This window comes from Halichoeres trimaculatus, unplaced genomic scaffold, assembly GCF_033239565.1.
Source record: "Halichoeres trimaculatus isolate MK-OKI-2021-1 unplaced genomic scaffold, fHalTri1.1 fHalTri1_scaffold_6, whole genome shotgun sequence".
NCBI classification, from domain to species: Eukaryota; Metazoa; Chordata; class Actinopteri; order Labriformes; family Labridae; genus Halichoeres; species Halichoeres trimaculatus.
Genome location: NW_027437184.1, coordinates 14,695,112 through 14,716,108, shown reverse-complemented (window position 1 = coordinate 14,716,108; position 20,997 = coordinate 14,695,112). Strand labels below are relative to the sequence as shown.

The 20,997-nt window shown below is 38.9% G+C and overlaps 3 protein-coding genes across 4 annotated transcripts; 1 reads left to right on the top strand and 2 right to left on the bottom strand.

Annotated features, from left to right (window-relative positions):
- Nucleotides 1-2,324: 2,324 nt before the first annotated feature.
- On the bottom strand, nucleotides 2,325-6,021 carry rraga (Ras-related GTP binding A). Of its 2 annotated transcripts, none has more exons than XM_074672189.1 (10): nucleotides 5,846-6,021; nucleotides 5,426-5,552; nucleotides 4,535-4,634; nucleotides 4,371-4,437; nucleotides 4,038-4,260; nucleotides 3,763-3,858; nucleotides 3,546-3,668; nucleotides 3,340-3,431; nucleotides 3,132-3,247; nucleotides 2,325-2,888 (listed from the first exon to the last, which is right to left on the bottom strand). In XM_074672189.1, the coding sequence occupies exons 2-10, from the start codon at nucleotides 5,450-5,452 to the stop codon at nucleotides 2,785-2,787; spliced, it is 948 nt and encodes a 315-aa protein (XP_074528290.1). In that variant the 5' UTR covers nucleotides 5,453-5,552; nucleotides 5,846-6,021; the 3' UTR covers nucleotides 2,325-2,784. The 2 variants fall into 2 exon arrangements, with proteins under 2 accessions (XP_074528290.1, XP_074528291.1); XM_074672190.1 differs by having other exon boundaries at nucleotides 5,426-5,549.
- Nucleotides 6,022-8,592: 2,571 nt separating this feature from the next.
- Nucleotides 8,593-11,873, bottom strand: chmp1b (charged multivesicular body protein 1B). Its single transcript, XM_074672124.1, has 8 exons — nucleotides 11,691-11,873; nucleotides 10,532-10,629; nucleotides 10,277-10,423; nucleotides 10,099-10,167; nucleotides 9,892-9,999; nucleotides 9,770-9,813; nucleotides 9,512-9,584; nucleotides 8,593-9,252 (listed from the first exon to the last, which is right to left on the bottom strand). The coding sequence occupies exons 1-8, from the start codon at nucleotides 11,704-11,706 to the stop codon at nucleotides 9,208-9,210; spliced, it is 600 nt and encodes a 199-aa protein (XP_074528225.1). The 5' UTR covers nucleotides 11,707-11,873; the 3' UTR covers nucleotides 8,593-9,207.
- Nucleotides 11,874-11,917: 44 nt separating this feature from the next.
- LOC141791561 (terminal nucleotidyltransferase 5D-like) lies at nucleotides 11,918-19,487 on the top strand. The gene is made up of 2 exons (XM_074672123.1): nucleotides 11,918-12,552; nucleotides 14,741-19,487. The coding sequence occupies exon 2, from the start codon at nucleotides 14,747-14,749 to the stop codon at nucleotides 17,024-17,026; it is 2,280 nt and encodes a 759-aa protein (XP_074528224.1). The 5' UTR covers nucleotides 11,918-12,552; nucleotides 14,741-14,746; the 3' UTR covers nucleotides 17,027-19,487.
- The last annotated feature ends 1,510 nt before the right edge of the window (nucleotides 19,488-20,997 follow it).

Sequence of the window (20,997 nt, the reverse complement as noted above, 5' to 3'; positions counted from 1 at the left end):
TCAACCCACCTTAAGCTAGGTCATAGTACAGAGAACAAATCACTTTTTTTTGGTTTTGTTTTGTTTTGTTTTCTCAAAGTGCTTGAGTGCATTAAAGAAGAACCTGCAGAGAGACATTTAAATCTGACTTTTTATACTTTTGTTTTAGAACAACTGAATATTTCAGGTATAAATTTTTTATTTTTTTTGTGTGACTTGTAAACATCATGTGTTAGGTTGCGTCAGCAGAGACACTCAGTTCTCCAGACATGTTGTACATCACACATAGGCCCTGCAAACTTTGTCTGCTCCTGCTTCTCCTGGGTAAAGGTCCAGGGAGAGTCAGCAGAAGGTTGTTTGCTGGGTTCACACACAAACAAATATTTTCCAGGTCAGATTTTTATCACACATACAGAGATGTTTTTCTGTATAGCATTATTATAGCAGCGGTAAACTGACTCACTTGTTTTCCTGCTGTATTTTGCTTAAAATGTTCAAAGATCAGTTCTGTTTTGTCTGAGTAACTTCCTCTATGATGGAGACTTACCCTCTAAAAGAGAAGGGTGTTGGCAGAGTTTTCCAGTTAACCAGCCTCTGCATGCCAGGATACAACTCAACCACGACAGCAGAGTTGATAAGCACAGCTGGAACAAAGCCTCTGTACTGGAGCAGGCTGTGATAAAGAAGCAGGATTTAATGAGGACATTTTCACTGCAGACCCTGGGGGGCTGGATCGCAGACCTATATACACTTACTGTACCTGACATGAGCATGTCATGCATCCAGACACCATATAGATGAAGACTCTTTTATTATTATTATTATTTATTATTATTATTTATTTTAGTTTATTCACCACATAAGAAATAAATGACAAGAATAGCTCTTAAGAAATTATATTAAGCGCCATCTTTTCTTGCTTGGTTCAAATATCAAACCTGTGTTTCCAGCAGTAAAGGAAGAGCCCAGTGCTCTAAATATAATTATAAAGGTTGTTGTGCCTAAGGAGTCCATATTTGCTTACAGAGTTTGGAGCTAAAGATTAGCAACAGGTTAGGAGAACAGTAATGAAGATATAGCTGTACAGCCTTAGCCTCTGGCTAACTCATTAGCCTGCCAATACCCTAGTTAACCATCATGATTTCCCATAGAAAATGGTTACTCTGTTGGAAATGTTAAGACAGAAAATAACAGAGTAAAAGTCTTTCAACTTACTGAGTGAAAGCGAGCCGTAGGTGAACTACAGAAACCTTCTGGCAGGTCTTCTCTGTAGCAGCGGCTGTGGCTAGGATCAGAAACAGTAAGTGCAGACAGTGCTATCCACCTCCTGTTTAAATTCAAAACTGTGTCACATTTACACACAGCACACACTTTTAAAACACCCCATTTGCACTATAAATATTCAAAGATTTTGTTTTTGAACTTCACGTGTCAAGAACACTTCAAAATCCTAAAAACACAGCTAAGGTGTTGGATATTTGCTGGAAGAACAGCTCTCAGATGGCTAGCAGCATGTGTTTGTTATGATCCTACCATGTTAAGATTATCACAAAAATGGTTCACATTTAAATTCATATCCCTGTATATCCCAATATTACAACTTTTTTTTCAAACTCCAGCTTTAGAAACACTAAAGTTTGAAGTTAAATGTGCAGGAGTGTACTCAGGGGGGAGGATCCAATGATGCCCCCAAGCCTGAAAAAAAAGAACCCTGCATGCCCCCTTGGATGGGTAGAGTATGCAGTGTAAAGGAAGCATGCACAGTAGTCATCATCTATTAAGATCATCAAAAACTCTACCGATATGGTCATGTTAAATCAGGTTCGCCTGTGTGTCTTCTCCTATTAAACACCTGGTATTAGTTAGCCAAAAACTTAACTAATAAAAAATTTCCATCTCATGAATACTGAAGAGAGAAACTTTGGTTTTACAGACATTTTCCAAGGGACTTAGGGTTGTTATTTGAGTACAAGTAGATTAACTTAAAAAGTTTAACTCCACTGTTTGTTACCTTTCATTCTCTGAAAAGAAAGTGTTGTGCTTCTTACTATACCGTTTAATCTCCGAATGTTGCTTTCATTTCCATGTTATTTGCCAAACAGGTGCATTGAACCGGTTTCCCTCCCCCACCTCACTCTCACACACATCTGCCACTGCATGTCACGTGTACAGGACAACTGGTCCAGAGTGTCAAATGGCCGCATGGTCATTGACATCTACCCGCTCTGACCTCAACTGTTCATCCAGGATGAAAGCATTTATCTGTCTTTGCACTGTACACCTCTCAGATGAATGCTTTTCAAGGAATATTTTTCAAGTTGCAGAATAAAAACATGAAACAATGATATTTTTCTGAATATAACTATATTTTTTATCCATTCAAATTTTAACAGTTTCTGCATTTGAAAATCAAATAGTATCTGCCACTCATCACTTGGAGATTTACATCTCCTGATCACAGATTCAATGCACAGAGCCTGTGAGCCCACTGTGTAGGACAAAAATGTGACAGCAAAGGTAGCTCCTTCTATAAAAAACATGACTGTTCACTCTTACTTCAATGCATCAGGTTGTGGCAAATATTCAACAGACTGTGTTACTGTTCAAGAAACTTCTGATCACTGTAGAAATTTGACAAAAAAAAAGAGAAAAGAAAGTGATTCCTGCCCAGAGATAAACTGTGATTGAATGTGAAGACATAGAAGAAACAGTGCAGGGCTGCTCAGAAGAATCAGAGCTGAAAGACCGCAACATGTGGTCTGAGGACTGATTGGCTGAGAGGATCCGTTGCCAAAGATGCACAGGCTAACGCATTCGCATGTGCAGACTGTGCTTGGGCCCATCCACTCGCTCCAACTTCTCAAAGTGTTTCCTAGCATTGCGGATGTTGATGAGAGTGGCGGCAGATGCTAAAGGAAGGAAAAATAAAGATGCAGACAACTGTTATCATTAAAGAAACAAAAGCCAGAATAAGCAAATGGATAATTGCATAAGTAGAGAGGAAAACAGTGTTTTGCAATAAGAAAGATGCATTGAGCTCTTTTTTGTAACATTCCCTCATGATTTCATCCTGTGAGTGTTTGTTGGGTCTTCTCCCCAGTTTATTTTTCTCAGTGCATTCACTGTATAGAAATATATTTTTCACTACTTACGGATAGAGGGGTCTGACATGATGACCATGACATATGTGTTGGAGGTGAAAACGTCAATGAAGGCGGCAAAGTTGGAGTTCCTCACTTCCATGCTTTGGAAAGAGGCTGCAAGTTTACTAGAACAATAATAGTAAAAAGTATAAAAACTTAGACAAAAGTCTTTGAACTTGAACAGAGCTTGTGGTGTGTTTTTGCCTACTGAACTTACCTACAGCTGAGTTTGAACTGTTTGATAATGTTACTGATCTTTTCAAAGCGATGAGCATCACGCTGCTCTTTGCACTGATAGTGGGAGATCACCTACATTTCAGGAATCAAAGAAAAAACAGCATGAATTAAACTGTAATGACAGAGTTGAATTAACTGTCTGGACAGTGGAACAGAGGAACTTTAGAGAGGAGTGGCTGCTCTCACCAGGAAGGTGGCTCTCTCAAATAGAAGAACTTCATCTGCCTCTATGATCTGTGCAAAATTTCTCAGGTTCGTTTCAAGCTGTTGGACATTTGGGATGAGCTGGTACACAATACTCGACCAGGCCTGCAGAGACATTGAAAAATGTTGTTTTTTTTCTATAGAGTTGACTTTGTTTGAAAAGAAAAAAAAAACTACATAAACAGTTTTATATTACAACCTTGTAGAGGGTTTCATCCCAGATTGATGTCCTGAAGCATGTGCAGGCCAGAGGTCTGGACAGTCTCTTCAGATCTTCTTCTCGCTCTTTAAAGATCTGTAAAACAGTCAGATGGATGGTTAAGTTCATCATTATTATGCAATGTTAAGACTAGATATAAGTGGTAAATCTGGTTAAGATGTATGACACGCACTTTTTAAATCTGACTCAAGAATGCCAGTGACTTCATGTCATGTATGTTCTGGGAGGGAGACACCTAAAAAGATTACGCTCACCAAATCTCTCTGGTCCTCCTGCACCAGATCCATTTTGTGAACAAGGCAGAAGACTTTAGCATCAGGGGAGTTCTGCAGGATGGCCTCCAGACATGACTGGTAGTAGTGCATATCTTTCTCCAGCTCTCGGCTTTCAACGTCGAAGACGTAAATAAGCACCTCTACGTTTCTGAAAATGTTGTCCCTCTGGCTGGTGAAGTAGTTCTCCATGAATGTGTCCTGTCTGAGGGTCAGAGAGAGCACAGAACCGTTTTTTCAGTTGGGCTTGGAGTAAAAAATGTGAATTGTTAAAGCTGGTCAGATGTTGACAAATTATGAATGAGTGTACTTTACCCTCCACAGTCCCATAGGTTTAAAACCAGATTGCCAAGAAATCGAACATGGGAGTGCTCCACATCAACTACAATCAACAGGAAACAAATCACAGATCAGGTTAAAGGCAAAGCAACCTCTGAACTGTTATATTTATGTAGCACCTGTTTTGAAAGTACTCTTACTTGTAGCTCCAAGGCGGCGTGTGTCTCGAGCTATGTAGTTGGCAAAGATGATTGATCTCATACTGGTCTTTCCAGACCCACTTTTCCCCATCAGTAATACCTGAAAGTGTGAATACTCCAGGTTAAAACCTTCTTCTTACAAAATTAACATTGACACGCAGCAATGAAATAATGTTGCGTTGTAAAGGAAAGTCATGTCATTCTTCTATTTTAGTAAATAGTGATACAAAACCATCATGAAGGCAGTAAATTTACTTTTGGTATTAGTAATGCTGTGAAAGTAACCAGGTCACTCTCTTGGCCCTAATAACCAGTACACCAAACAGCTTAATGGCTGTGAAGAAGAGGATAACCTCAGAACTTCAGGCAAACTCTTTGTAAAAGGCCAAAATCTGAATATTATGTATGACTGATAAACATAAGTGTTTGTTGTGGGTTTTTTTTATTATTGGAAGAAAAATTAAAACTTTGCGGAAAAAACTCAAAGACAACTCCATTAAAATATCCCTGCTGTAAAAAGTCTCAGAATCACTCTAAAAAAGCAAAACATGTCTTACAAGCTATATAATTATGAAGGTAAATTCTCTTGTATATTATTTAAATAATTTTGGTGAGTTAGAGAAAGAAATAATGGGGAGGTGTGGAGTGAGGGATTCCCTGATGCAAAGCTTTAAGTCTAGTTTGTTGCGTTTGGATGAACTAATGTCTTAAGTTTAAAGTTTTTTTTTACGTAAAAAAAAAAAAAGAAAGAAAACAATTAACAGCTGAGGTGTATAATTGTGATTTTTGGCGTCACGTCATGTTAAAGTTACCCCCGTACTCATCTAAAACACAGTGTGGACTCACATCACTGCTTGACTGTAAAGCGAAAAGGATTAGCCTCCGATTTACCTTTTTCTTCATTGCTGTGCTTGACATCCCCCCTTTGCAGACACGATGTGGAATATTTCTCTGAGCTGCAAGTCAGATGACTTAAGTGTGTGTCCGCAGCAGCTCTCCTCTTCCTCGCCTTCGGCTGCTGAACAAACACAAATATTTTCACCTAGCTGTCACATGATAGGTTAGAAAGTGATTTAGAAGACATGATTATTGACTTACAAAAAGACAGATCAAACGCTTATCACACACTGTTCTTTTAACAGCATCACAATAACATTAACACCGTTTACAAGCTTCACTAAAACAATTTTTTTGTCGGATAAATACATATGCTAATGCTAAGCTAGCTAGCACGATAGGCTGTCCAGATAGATATCAGGTAGCTTAGCGGAGCTAGCTAAGCTAATGTTGGATAGGTTATTGTTTGCTTACCCCAGAAGGCTAAAACAGGAGTTAAAACTCAAGCAGCTCCAAAACACAGTCTCTGTTTCTCGAGGATATCGTTGTACTATACATTGGTCGGTAGAAACAGGCAGTGAAGTCAAGATCAGCTGCTTCCTGTTTACGACGAAGTCACATGAGGAGACCTAATGGGTGTTTGCCCTGTGTTTTGTCTTACAGTCGGCGTTTACAATTTATATCACTCATCTTTCCCCCCTTTATTTATGTTTCAGAATATGTAGTATCATTTTTTACAATATGTCCAATGTTGAATCGAACAAATTATATCTATTAAATGTAGATGTTAACGCCATAAGGCTTTATCATCATCATTATTTATAGCCTTGTCTATAATCTACATTTAATAATATTGATATAGTAATAACAAAACCAGTACAGTACTAATAGTAGTAATAACATCATTTGTCTTTTTAACCCCATTCTAGCCTATTTAAAAGAATTTTAATAACACAGAATAATCACATACATTTGAATGTTACCATTAGTGTATGTGACCGATTGATACTTGATACTTATAGGTCAGTGAACGGCCTGTCATTGGCGTTAGCCCTAGGTACAAGCACGTAGGTGCCATGAATAGTGCTCCAATCACACAATCATCTGTGGACAAAACAGACTATAAAAGATAAGAAAAGGCAGAAGAGGTAAACAGCACAAGCTACAGGACAGAAAATGACCCTTATTTCAATATTTGGCGGAACACGGTTTGGGATAGGAAGGGCTTTTAAGAACAATTTCTAAATAATCCATTTCTCATTCAAACTACCAATTTACACATCTCATACACAGTATGATATAGCTCAAAACCACCAGATATGCTGTACTCTTTAATGACCACCAGGGGTCAGTAAGCAGCCATGGAGGGTGTCCAATTTCCTTCCCCTTCCTTTTAATACAGTCAGTACTCGTTTTCTTTTTAATGCGCTATACCGAACCGGAGACAGCCACTTATAGTAGTGAATGTAACCAGAAAAGTGGGGGGAAATCAATTTATCGTAGTAATACTGTTTTTTTTGTTTGTTTGTTTTTTTTTTTCTTTTTTAAGGGATTGAAGATACATTCCCAGCGCAAATTCTTCAGAAAGTGCTTTTCTAGTTTGGTATTATAGCGTCATATCAGCCCTGAAAGTTTCAGGTGTTGCTGTGTAAATGCATATCTGATGACTAAAATAGTTGGAGGGCAGTCGGCAGCAGCTTGCAGCACATCATCACAGAAAAGGGGAATCTAGATAATGGCGAAAAAGGACCCAAAAATAAATTTTCCAGCATCAGTGTAACTTCTGTGTATTGCATTAAAAGAGGCCATGATCATTTTGGGGGTCCTCAAGAAAAGCGTGTTTTTCCTGGATAAAGACTCTGTCTCCCATGAGCACTTGCACCCAATGTCAGGACTTATAGAGCAAATAAATGGATAATAGATTTTCTTTTTGATACTACTTTGCATTGTTACGGGACACAAAGTGATGAGGTAACACTTTTGTTAACATTTACCTAACTTTGTAAACTCAGTTCTGTCATAGCCAGCTATATTTTGCCCTACTTACAGCCCAGTGGTCTGTTAAGTGTCCTTAACTTGTACTTTCAGAAAATCCTTGTTACGTCCTGCCAGTGCTCATCTACCATGTAAAGCAAAAGTAACCTTACTCTTTTTTTCTTGATGGACCCTTAACTTCGAGCAGTTTAACTTCTGCATATGGTTTGGAATGAACTAACCGCTTACTCATAATAATAGACTATTTAAACTCTGTTTCACTTGCTTCTGCTCTTCTGTCTATTTTCCTTTTTGTGTTGGCTATAAAATGAATCAAAAAAATTGTTTTCAGCAGAGAAAAACCACAGATCTCTCCTCTCACTACTAAACTAATTTGGGCTGATGTGGCATTGTCATGGGAACAAGTGCCAATTATCAATTATGTCCGACCTGGTCAGGAAGCTGAGATATAGCATTTAGAAATAACCTTTTTGGGGGCTGATAATCTCATGTGAAACTGTAGATTATGACCAGCGTATATCAAGAACTGAGACTTTTTCAACATCACTTAAAAGCGCCTACAGTCCCTTTTATTTTTAGTTGGATGGCATCAAAAGAGCATCCATTACAGCTGCATGGTGCACCTGAGGAGCAGTAAGATATGAGCCCACTGTGGTGAATGACTTCTGATTTCATGTGCATGAAGTGAAGCATAAAGTAATGTCTGTCAGAAATAAGCAGTTCCCTCTGAAGGGGGCTAAGATTGGCAGGTGGAACAAAGCAGCAGCATCAGACAGAGAGGGTGACTTGTATCCTTATTTCCTTTGCATTGACAAGTAAATGAGAGAAGCCACTAAAGATGAAATGGTTGGAAATGAACAGCATTTGAAACTAAAACTCTCGGAGAGGAAAAGCCATTTTCATGTGATAATATAACTTATTTCTTTCATTTAATGTTCTGGACACACTTTAGCATCCTCTCCTCTTAGGATTTCCATCAGACACATGGCATAAATATTTGCACAAGTATTGGTAACAACATTACATTGATAAAGGAGGCATCTCACTGTCTGCCCACCCCAGACACCTCATCAAACTCAATAAAAAATACACTTTCGAGAACACACTAAGCCTCAGTTATGGCTTTGTTTTGATGTCCTGTTAAAAACTGCTGTGATAACATATGAACCAGATGAGTGTAGATTAAGTGAGAATGATCAATTAATTCATCAACAAAAAGGCAGAGATAAAAGTATTATAAAGATTTATTTTCTTATTGAATGAAACCCCTCAACTGCAACCCCTTCCCAAATGATAAGTGAAAATACTGACAATCAGGCAAATATACAAGCCAGTCATCAAGTATCTTCTTAGAATATTTATCAGAAACACACTGAGAATCAACAAAAGTCAGCTCAACAGTAAAGTGGGAGGTCTGTCACTCTCTGAGGAGAAAAGGCATACATGTTTCTGCAGTGATGTTCACATTAACCAGTACTCAGCTTATACAGTCAAAGTCATTGAGTAAATGAATAATCTTCAAATACAGACTTATGACTGCCATGCTTCATTATTTCAGATCATATTTATGGTGTCCTCACATATTTAACAATAATTATAATTGACCTTCCTCATTGGTAAATGCTTTTACTTGAAAAAAAAAACAGAACTTTGTCATCACCATCGCTTGTGTTAGTTTGCAAAACAAGGTACCAAATGTTTATAATTGACACAGTGTGAACAGAGGCCTCTGGAAAGACATGATACATTTGAGATGTAAAGAAGAGAAAAGACATCATACAAAATAAAGGATGTCTGAGAGGAATATTCAGGTAGTGTTTCAGCCCCTCTGCAGTCGTCCTTTACATTTGATCTCTGAGTCTGGCGAGCCTTTGGGACAGTTCATCCTGTGTTCAAGAGAAATGGAAACCAGCAATTAGATGAGGAAAAGATCAGAATCCATTTGACTTTTTAACACAGAACATGTTTGATCTGACACATTTTTGGGGTCATTGTTTTATGTGAACCCAAACTAATTTCTGCTGGAAGTACATTTTCTTTTTGTCTTTTTAATTGAGGAAAACTTCATTTGCATTAAGAAATCTTCTACAGAGATGTTGTTTACCATTTCAACTGTATCAGATTTTAATAACATAAAAAGTGTACCTGTTCTGCGGAGGCCACACTGGTACCCACTGATCCTGTCTGTCCCTGGGGGAGCTCCATGTTCAGGTCCAATCTAAACATAATACACACAGGTACAACTTTACTTTACAAACAAAAACAAAATATATTGTTTACACTATACAAAAATTGCACTCTTGGAAATTTTACCAGAATGGAGTCTATCAAAACCAAAACAAAAAATTACAACACTGAAAATATTTACACTGAAAATGTTGAGATATAAGGTAAATAAGTTACCCTGCTTCATCTGCCATTTCATGCATCAGGGAGTCCACTTGGTTCTGAAATATATTATATTTAAAATCAATGAATGATTTCATTTTTAAAGAATGTCAAATAACACCAGGTAAACAGCGTACCTGTGGTGTTGTGAGTGTTGTTGTACTACTCATGGTGTCTTCCATCTGGGATGTCTGAACATCCAGAGTTTCAAACTGGTGCTCGAATTTGTCCATGAGAGCTGAAATCTGTTGAAACAATTGGAATTGTGTTATAAGTCAGAGGAACTGCATTGTGTTTTTTATTAAAAAACCATTAGGAGCTGATATAATGAAATGAAACTCCACCTTTTCCAGGTTCATAGACTTGAGTACAGAATCCATTCCTTTCACCACTCCAGCCATAGATTTTGTCACCTGAGACATAGAAAAAAACAAAATAAAGAAAACGTAAACAAAATGAAGACCATTAAGCTTGAGAGACTGAAGATTAACAAAGCATGAAGTTATCCAAAAGGTAATGTACCTGGTTCATAGTAACAGCAGTCTGAACCCTTGCGGATACAGCATCAACCCGTGCACTCATCCTCAGGAAGTTCAGAGACTGGTTCTTTTGTCTAATGGCATTCTCTGCATGGATCCTTGCCACTTCCATATTCCCCTTTTGGATGGCCTACAAACATCACAGAGATGAAGTGCTCCTGTAAAAATCTTCTGAAGCTAGATCGGCTGGTAAATTCTTTATATGCTACTAGGTAAACGCCCCACAACACTGACTTACTTTCTTGACTTTAGCCTTCTCTACTTTTTCCTGTTTGTCACATTTTACTGAATTTCTATGGAGGTCTTTGGCAGCGATCCTCAGATTGAAGAGATGTTCTGTGATATAAAGTTAAAGAAACAGAGTAAAAACGAACACAACAGCAACCTCTGATGGCCTATTCTCTTGCGCGGAATATTCCTAGAAGAGTGTAAAGGCTGTGGCAGTGGGAAAATAGGTTAAAGGTCATTACAAATGTCTTTTTATTTCAGCAATGATATATGCTTCAAATAGTTCAACTCAAATATTGCACTTTTTTTCCTGCTCGTTTCAATGTGTCACGACTACAGGTGTAAACAAGTGTTATATCCTGCTGTGTTAACATCCCGTAATTTATAGATGTCGAATCCCTAAAATCAAAACAACATCCTTTAGTTCTTCTCTAAATTACCTTATTTGGTGGGATAAAAGTGAACCTTTAACCCCTTAAAATTGTGATCTTTCACATTGTTAACTATGACAACATATTTTAGTCAATAACCAGAAAAAATGCTTCCCCCATTTCTATCCAAGGCTCCCATGTGTCCAGGTTGTTGACTTACTATTCTTGGTTTTCTACCTTTACTCTCTAATTTTATTTCCCTAACATATGTTTAATTCTAAAATATTATGCATATATTTTGCATCAGTCCGGTGTAATTTCTGACAATGACATAAACTCAGGGCTTGGCCTAATAATAAAGGCTGTGGCAATGAAGGGTTACGTAATTTTTACTTGTTGAATACCAACATTATAAGTGTACCGTCTGACAGCATCGTAGGAAGAAAACAGCATACAGTGACTTACTTTGATCGCTTCTACTTATTCAGAGCGTTACATAGTACCGTAACGACTCGGTTCAGATTACAAAATGTCACTCTTTTGGTATTTTCAGCCATTAGCATTCAAGCTTCCGTAGCTTTGGTCCCAGCTCTGACGGTTCAAGACGGTCCGAACCTACCACAATATGCCTGGGGTAATAACTCGCGAATTCAGATAATATTTGACACATTTAAGACAGCTGTTCATATCCGTCGCTCGTAAAACCCCAACAGTTCGTCATGTTGTTATGTTCGGTTAAAGCACTCACACTACAGTCTCTCGTCCCTTCCTCAACACTTCCTCTGTTTTAAAGGATACTTTCCATTGAAGACATCTTGAGATGATTCTAAGAAAATCCAACAAATGAAAAAAAATCACAATTTCACCGAAAGTGCGTCAAAAACAGTTAACTTAAGCAAAACTTGTCAGCCTATCGAGTTTCGGTGCTCGTCTTCTTCCGCACTTCCTGATGTTTCACCAAAATATGAACTACGTCATTGTCACGTGGTAACGGTATTCCATTCGACGTCACGAGGCAGCGGACGCCTCCCTCCTCCGCGCAAAATGTGAATGAAAAGAAAAAAACTAACCGTTAACACTCGAATAATGTACCGTTATGACTGTGTTTTGCTCCTTGTGTCCTTTTCGCCTCTTGGTAAGTAAATGTAATCCATACAAAGTGTGTGAGGCGTTACACTGGCGGATAAGTGGGCGGCGAAGGTGGGTGATTGATGATTAGATTTACGGTGTGGATCACGGCGGGGAGAGAGGATGACTCACTCCGTCTGATGTGATGTTCACCCCGCAACAGCTCGGCAGTGCGGTAGCACGCTTGTAGTTCAGCCTGACACATCGGTGTTCTCCTCCAATAAAAGTCAAACTTTATTAAACTGTCAAGATGCGTTGTGATGGCACTAGGGTGCTGTGTTTGTTTCAAACTCAAGTGTTTGTCAGTTTGTAGTTAAAGAGAAACGGAGAGTCGTGATTTACCGTAAATTTCGTGACGCCTCATTACCATGGAAACAGTGCTCCTGCGCTGAGAGGAAACTGTCCGTGATAACTTCGGCATCAACCTTTTAACGGGATCGAATTAAGAAAAAAAAAACCTGTTGGATATCTGCTTTTTTCTTATCCCGTGCTCTTCAGGCTCTATCATCAATTTTACTTAGCAGCAAACGAGGTGAGTTTTTTTTTTCAATTTGTTGAGCTGATTTGTATTCTTGCAAAACATAATACACTCTAAGCCGTCCGGAGTGTTTCTCAAGTTACAGTCAAAATATGTCTGTTCATTTACTTAGAGTGGCTGTCAACTTATGACCTGTATTTAGTCCTGCAAATTATCCACTCAAGTGGTACTGTAGTTGAAAAATAGGCACAATGTTGAGTTCAGACAACAACGTGAGATGAATGTTGCAAAACAGCAAAGCAAAAATTTGTTCCCAGGAGTGCTTAAATATACTCTTTTATTCCAAGTATTCCTCCAGATCACTCCCATCCACATGCTGCTGACTAATATCATTAAATTTCTCTTCACGGATTGATGCAAATTTCCATCATAAGTGGTGCATTTTGTGTCGTCTGTGCGCACAGGGAATGCATCCAGGAGAGGCAACGAGTGATGCCTCATTCAGGGGCTGTATGACTCATATAGTCTTATCTATAAAGAAGCCAAGTGGCAGGAGAGCTGTCCTGCTGCAGGACCGAGCTGATGTAACCCCTGAGATTCACTAGAGGTTGCTGTGGGCCATACTTCCCCGTGCCTGAGATAAACCACCTTTGACTGTATTTACGCTGATCAACTAAAAGTGTTGACTCAGGCTGAGGCTGTAGTGTGCTGGTCTGATACTGTGAACCCAACAGATGTTGAGCTGTTATACTGTGATCTATGCCACCTGATCAGTCCTGTTTGACAACATTATATTTATTTCTGGAGAAATTATTACAAAACAACCAAACAAACAAAAAAACATTAACTTTAGCTTTTACCCAGATAAGTCCTTGACAGATCCAGTGACCTGACAGTAACCTTCCCATAATTTGCCAGGTTCTGAAGAAATTGAGGATTGTACTTGCAATTCTTAAATTAAATTTCACCTAGACAAACATGTAAATGATTTCTTCCTACTGGCTAATGCTTAAATTCACTAGAGTATCAAAATGTGTAATTAAAAGCATTTTAAAACAAGTGAGTGTTTTCTACTATCAGTAATTATAGGTGTTTCTGTTTAACAACAATATGAGGACCTCAAAGTAACCCCTAAACCTAAACGTTTTTCTAAATGTGACAGAATGAAGGTCCCTGAAAGCCCGCTGGCAACAGGCTAAATCTATGACAGTGGTGAGTGAGTCAGCGTACATTAATGATGATGCACCTTCTTATCTCTGCAAAAATAAATTCAACACAGTATGAGCAAGAATAAACACAAATTTCAGCTCTTTTTTATGGACATCATGCAGCTGAAATTTGAACATAATTATGTGAATAGTGTGGTATGATAAGCTGACAACACAGAGAAGCAGGGAGTTGACACATACAGACAGGTTCAGCCTGTCTCGAAAAGATCTTTAAAACAGATTTGTGTCTGCAGCTGACAGCCAGCGAAGAAAAGACAGGTGAGTCACCTGTAAGCAACAGACGGACACATTATCATGGAGGAAATTCAACATGGCGACTTGTAAATATCTCTGGCCAGATACAGGGAAAGCTTATTTTGCGATGTCAGAAATATAAGTGGACTTGTTAAAACAAATCTCACCATGCATCTTAAGAGGGGCTCTCAAGTAAGCTCTCATATGGTTTTGTCTGGTTGAAGCAAGTATCTGTTAATATCATATGACAGCCCTCATATTTTCTCATACATATAAGGATAGGGGAAAAAAGACCACACCTGCTTAGCTGAGAACTTTCTATTCAGTTGAGTTCACTCTGACTTATGATGCTGACTGTTGCCATCTAGTGTTGGACCAGCACACAGACCAACCACCAAGATGCATCACTGTCATGTGAACTCACTTGTTGGCTGTTTTTCCTGCCAAATGTTGCAGAAAATCAGAACAATGATTTTCAAACCTCATATCAAGCGAATCAAAATTTGTTTGATTGCACTTGCATTTAAGACTTATTGGAGCAGAGTAAATGCTTAATCTTTGATGGAAGTAAAGGCAAATAAGAGAGAAAATGATGTATACACAGGCATGGATAATGCAATGTTCCAAAGCAAAGAGCAGATATAATGAGGTTAGTAGATTATGTATGACAGAGGGAAAAAAAACTCTCAATACTTTGTAAAAATGCTTTCATCTGCCATTGTTCTTCATATGTGACATGAGCCAAAATATAGTACAAATGTCAGACTTCTCTTCCCCAGGTGAGGATGACTGAGCTTCAAACAGAGAAGAGACTCCAAAACTTGACCCTCGAGCAAGTCCAAGCTCTTGACAAAGTTTTGACTGAGGTGATTCCCATTCATGGACGGGGAAACTTTCCCACCCTGCAGGTCAGAGCCAAAGACATCATCCGAGTTGTGAAGGAACGTCTGATTGAGAGAGACATTCAGGTGAAAGATATACGACTCAATGGTGCAACTGCCAGCCACGTCTTGGTGAGAGATAACGGCCTTGGCTACAGAGACTTGGACATCATTTTTGGAGTAGAGCTACCCAGGCAAGAGGACCTCCAGGTGATTAAGGAGGTGGTTCTGGGTAGTCTACGAGATCTCCTCCCTTGTGGCGTCAACAGACGGAAGATCACCTGTTTGACGATGAAGGAGGCCTATGTGCATAAGATGGTGAAAGTCTTCAATGAACACGACAGATGGAGCTTGATCTCGCTCTCTAACAACAGGTCAAAAACAGTGGGGCTCAGGTTCGTCAGCTCTCTTCGGAGGCAGTTTGAGTTCAGCGTGGATTCCTTCCAGATAATATTAGATCGTATGCTGGAGTCATACTGGGAGACTGACAGGAGACAGTGTGGAAAGATGGTGTCAAACACTGGGAATTTGTCAAAAATTGAAAATGAGGCTGAGAAGAGAAAGCAAGAACCACCAAGCATTGCAGATGTAGAAGCGGAAAAAGGCTCAGCAATAGCAACTGGTGGAGAAAATCCACACTCAAATGGAGAGGTTCCGATGCTTGAGAAAGAGGCTGATAATGTAGATGGAAAGCATGAAGCACAAGAGGCAGAGAACATGAAGTTACAACTACAGGAAGAGGAGGTGGATGGGATGGATGGTGCTCACTCAGAGGAGGATATCGTGTTTGAGTTATGTGAAGAAACTAGAGAAGAGAAAGGACTGTTTCAAAATGATAATCCTTTGGTATCTACCCCTAAAACTTTATTTGCAGATGTCAGGGATTCGTTGATTACACACGACCTACACAAGCTGCAGAGCACAGAAGAGTTTTCTGCTCCTCAAGCTGCTCTTCCCGTGACTACAAAGAAGTCCGAAAATCCAGCTCCACAGGGGACAATTCTCAGTGACGACATCCCTCAGTTCAATGTGGACTCTCTAATCTGTAGGAATGAAAGCACCTCAAGTGTACAGGATCCTCATCTTGAATGTTCTTTCCCTCCTCCCGCTAAGAAAACTTGCAGCTTATCCCAAGACGTAGTCCCGGAGCATTGCCCCTCACCAAAATTACAAAGGAAAATGTCACGGAAGATGATTACTAAGCCTGAAAAATGGTCTTTGCTGAATGATTTGTCAGATCTCACGACACAGTTCTTTCCACCCATAGAAATACCTAAACCACTTCAGCCAAAGCCGCCTTTACAAGAGACCATTCAAGTTCATTGCACAAACATGTCAGACTCAAAGTCAGAGACCTCTGAGAACGTAATGATGCCAGAGTACAGTCAGGCTGGTACGTCCCAGGATGGGACAGGCCTGAAGGAAAATGTAGAACAAACTGTAAAGCCAAAGCACTCAAAGAAGCCTCCTGATTTGACCAATCCAAGCCAAATGCATGCAACAAACACACCCTCACAGTGTCATATCACTCAGCTAACACCTCAGCTAGCAGATAGTCTAAAAAGCTGTGGTACAAACTCATGTGAAAGGCCGGCAGAGGACTTCACTATCACCGTTGAAGCAGAGTGTATGTACGGAGATTTTGAGCAAGCCTTGGACCACCTTCGCCACCGCCTCATCGCCACCCACAGCCCAGAGGAGATCCGTGGAGGGGGCTTGCTAAAATACAGCGACCTGCTGGTTAGGAACTTCAGACCAACCAGTGAAACAGAGATCAAATCCCTTGAGCGATACATGTGCTCCCGTTTCTTCATTGACTTTCCTGACGTGAGTGAGCAGCAGCGAAAGATCGAAGCCTACCTGCAGTGCCACTTTATTGGCAATGAGGAGGCAAGCAAGTACGATTACCTGATGACACTACGGCGCGTGATAGACGAGAGCACGGTGTGTTTGATGGGACATGAGCGGAGGCAGACACTGAATATGATCACAGTTCTTGCTCTAAGGGTTCTGGGTGAGCAGAACGCCATTCCCAACACGGCCAATGTCACCTGTTTCTACCAGCCGGCTCCTTACGTGACAGAGCCGATTTACAGCAGCTACTTCATCACACAGGCCCAGCCTCCACTGGTCTACCATCCGTACCCCCCTTTACATGTCCACATGCAGACTGGCCTGGTGTAGCAACAGTGACATGCCCACTGGGAGGCATGTAGGCAGCTTTCAGCATGGTGCTCTGCAAGCATGGGCCCACTTGGAAGTTTTAGCAACAACAGGCGACCACAGGCGCAGTGTTGTTCAACGCTTTGAAATCCCTCCTGCTTATGACATGAAAAACCATGAGAGGTCAGAACTGAAAGGGGTCTGGAGGCAGAGCATGTCCCCCTTTCAAGACGAACATTTTTGAAACAGAAAAGAAATCGCATAGAGCCTGCTTTTCAGAGAGCTCATGGAGAGAATTTCATTGAAGCAGACAGGCTTTTTCTAAGGCTGTTTCAGCTCAGTTTGGCAGAGCTGTGTACCGATCACCCTCCAATACTGAGGAGATGTTTAAGTGTGATAACCGTCCATTGTAATGAAACAGCTACTGGCAGCGTAAATCTTTATCCAGAGGTTTGAGTAATGATCAGTGGTTTTCAATGTTTCTGAGGGGTTAAATCCCAATATAGCTGTTTTGTGAACCATCAGTCTCTGTGGAGTAAATCTTAGCACGTAACTTTAAATGTGTACTACCTGTACAGAAACACCTGTGAGTGAGGGCAAATATTTGACAGATAAACTGTGGTCCGTCCCTGATATTGTAAGATCTGTGTTTGTGAATGTTAACATATAGTTTTAAAAGTAGAAAGGAGATCCTAGCCTCAGGTCTTTTCCAACTATACAAAAGTTATTTCTGTGTTAGCAGAGGCTTAGATATGTTGTAACATTTCAAATGACAGAAATCAAAGAAACCCCTCTCATGAGTTATCAAAGAGATACAAAACTAAGGTACTTCTCTGAACATTTACATGTCAAAACTCTTAAACATCTGATACAGAAAAACTCTGGTTTGACAGATTGTGTGAGTGTGGTTTGATCAAATTTGATTGGCAGTTTCAAATCCAACTAAAATCTTTACAAACTCCAGTGCTGCTTTATCCTGTCTGAAAAAAAAAATCCATAACCAAACATATATTCGGAAATGTCTCCTGTGATACAACCAAAACTGTTCAGTGTTGACAGAAGGATCATTTGAAATCATCAGTCATTGTAAGAAGCTTAAAACACCAAATGTTGAAGAGTCCTTTAACATTTCAAGAGATGATGACAGCTGACTTACAAAAATTTTATCTTCAAGACTACAGAAGCTAAGAAACAGAAACTAATATCAGATGAAAATTAATAAACTAACCTGTTCTTCAAATTAGACAATACTGATTATCATTTCCTTACAGTCTTGTGAAATCACTGAATTTATCTTTCCCCAGCTCTATGACAGTCTGAAATCATTCCCCTCCAAAGTATCCCACAACACATAAAAGTCGAAGGTAATTGTTGCTGACCAAATATTAAGAAACTTCAATAAATGGTGCAGTGATGTAAAACATGGTGCATAGAAGCAACCATACAGCAGATAAGCTCCTCACTTTATCTGTAAAGAGTTTTTGAACTAGTCTCACCCTGATCCTGATGCCTTTTCATCACCACTTCATCAGTGATAAGATTGGTTATTTCTTAACACCAATTCCTAATGTTTTGGCTTAGGTGGCATTTTTTGACAAAAAGAGACAATTTGATTCTTGGCTCGTACCCAGAAGTCTTTTTTTTTTTCTGGTGAATGCTTATGTAGCAGTGAATAATTAGTTTCAAATCCTTACTTGACCCGAATGATCTGCATGTGAAAATTCACCTCCATTCATTAGCTACCACAACAATTACAAATCTTTGAGAAAGAAACTAACAGCAGGTGATGGTGCTCATGGGAAATGCAGTCCTCAAAATCAGCACACCATAAAAACCCCTTATAGTACCTTTTAACAGTTGTCTACGCTGAACTATAATGCATAGTGAATGATTGTGTAAATGATTTCCAACAAAGCCTTTTTCATGGATTAAAGATCTTACCCCCAGATTTTGGAAACCAACTAGCACGTTGAACTTTTTCCAAACTCAAATTTTCCATCTATGAGTAGATGAATAGATGTCTGTAAACATATAAGCGCTGTTCGTGGTACTGGATGTAGTGGCTGTCAGGTTTTTTGCCTGCTATCGTGAGCAGAAATGTTGGTTAACACTTGCGTGCTGCCAGCAGTTCCTGCAGCCTGTCTGTGTGTGTTAGTCCTTGTGTATGTGTAGCAAACAGTACATGTACTCTGAAAAAGAGAGAACACTTAAGCACAGGTGGTGAACTGTGGGCTGTTCAACCTAAATCTGAGACTGAAGCACAATGTAAATGCACATAACTGTTGTTGTAAACTGTTTATGATATGCTCATGAGTAGTGAAGAGATGTATAGTACTGTGTGCAGTCGTTTCTGTGTGTAGCTTTGAAGTAATGTATCCATATTGGGACTGTGGTTCTGTTGTGTATTATTCAGGAGCTATTAGACCAGTAGAGAAACTCAAATATTCCTGTTATGATATGTAGTTGCTCAGATTGTTGTGTTATTGTGGTAATAAATATAACACAACCACTCTTTGTTCTGAGTTGTATATTTGTGATCTGAGTTATACTTTATGTTCACTGAACTGTGGTATCACATAATCGTAAAAATTTGGGGTGAAGCATTTATGAAAAGGTTATATCATGAAAATGACAAGTTTAAAAATGTGCTTAAAGCACATGTAAGGAGATTTAAAGTGGATCTGAAACAGACTGGAATTCATTCTGGTGTCTCTTCAAATGCCATAACAGAAAAACCTGCAACTAGTGGGGGGTTGATGTTTGTACAAAGTTCTTTTGTAAAAAGATCGATCTCAGTTAAGGGTGAGTTTGATTAACTGCACGCTAAAGAGACATCCTTGACTCTTTTACACTGAACATATCATATTTGGTACATGAGTTTAAAAGACCTCTATCTCATTGACATGATTAGCAAATTTATTAAAAACCTGATAAAAATATATACTACCCTCATTTTACAGCTGAAACTGTACTTTGACCCTTTTCAAAATGGCTGCTCTAATGAAATCATATACACACTTTTTTTTTTTTTTTTAGGAAATTCATTGCTAATTTTCAAGACCTTGCCGTAAGAATAACACCTACATTGCTACTCAGTTTTCAAATGAGTCTTTTCAGCATAAAAGAATGCATACTAACTAAAAACTTCAAAAAAAAGTTATAAGTTGCCAAATCACCTAATGTGACAAATATACAAAAATTAAATGATAAACAAACTGATATAGCAATATTTTTGTGGATTTTGTTAATGATAACCACGGTTTAAAAAATATTTAAATTTTCTGGCTATTTTTTGATGGGTCAGGCTTTACAGGGTTAATTAACCCTTACAACAGCATTGATACAAAATGAATGACACACATATACAGGGCAAAATCAGCAAAAATAAAAATAAAAAACAAAAAACAAATGAGCTGTAAAACTTTGTCCACAGGGGACACCAAAATTGACACTGACCAAAAGTCCCTCACAGGAGCTTTAACGTGATTAAAAATAATAAAACAAGTTTATTATTTGTTTTATTAGTGTAAAAACACTTTTTTTAATCCTTCATACAGTGAAGGAGATAAATATTTGAGAATTTCTGCTCTTTTACCTGTATAAAAAAAAAATCATCACCTATGGTATAGGTTAGTACATAGGTTAGTATATGAATTTAAATTTACTTGCATGCAAGTTTGAATTTTGAGTCACATTCAATAACAAGAAACCCTGAAACATAAAAACTTATTTCTTTCAATAGATGACCCCAGTAGTCAGACTTGTTCACAAAGTTTGATAGAGAGCTGCTGATTCAGCCCTGCCTGTCACATTTATCATTATCATGTAATTGCAAATAAAAATCAGTAGTATTAAGATGATAAAGGATGAAAAAAAACATTGGGTAACAACAGTGTATGAGGGTTTTATTTAAAAGTATTAAAGATTTGTTTATTTCAGATACAGCATGTTTAGTCTGTATATAATCCACTGCTGGCCTTCCAAGATACCAG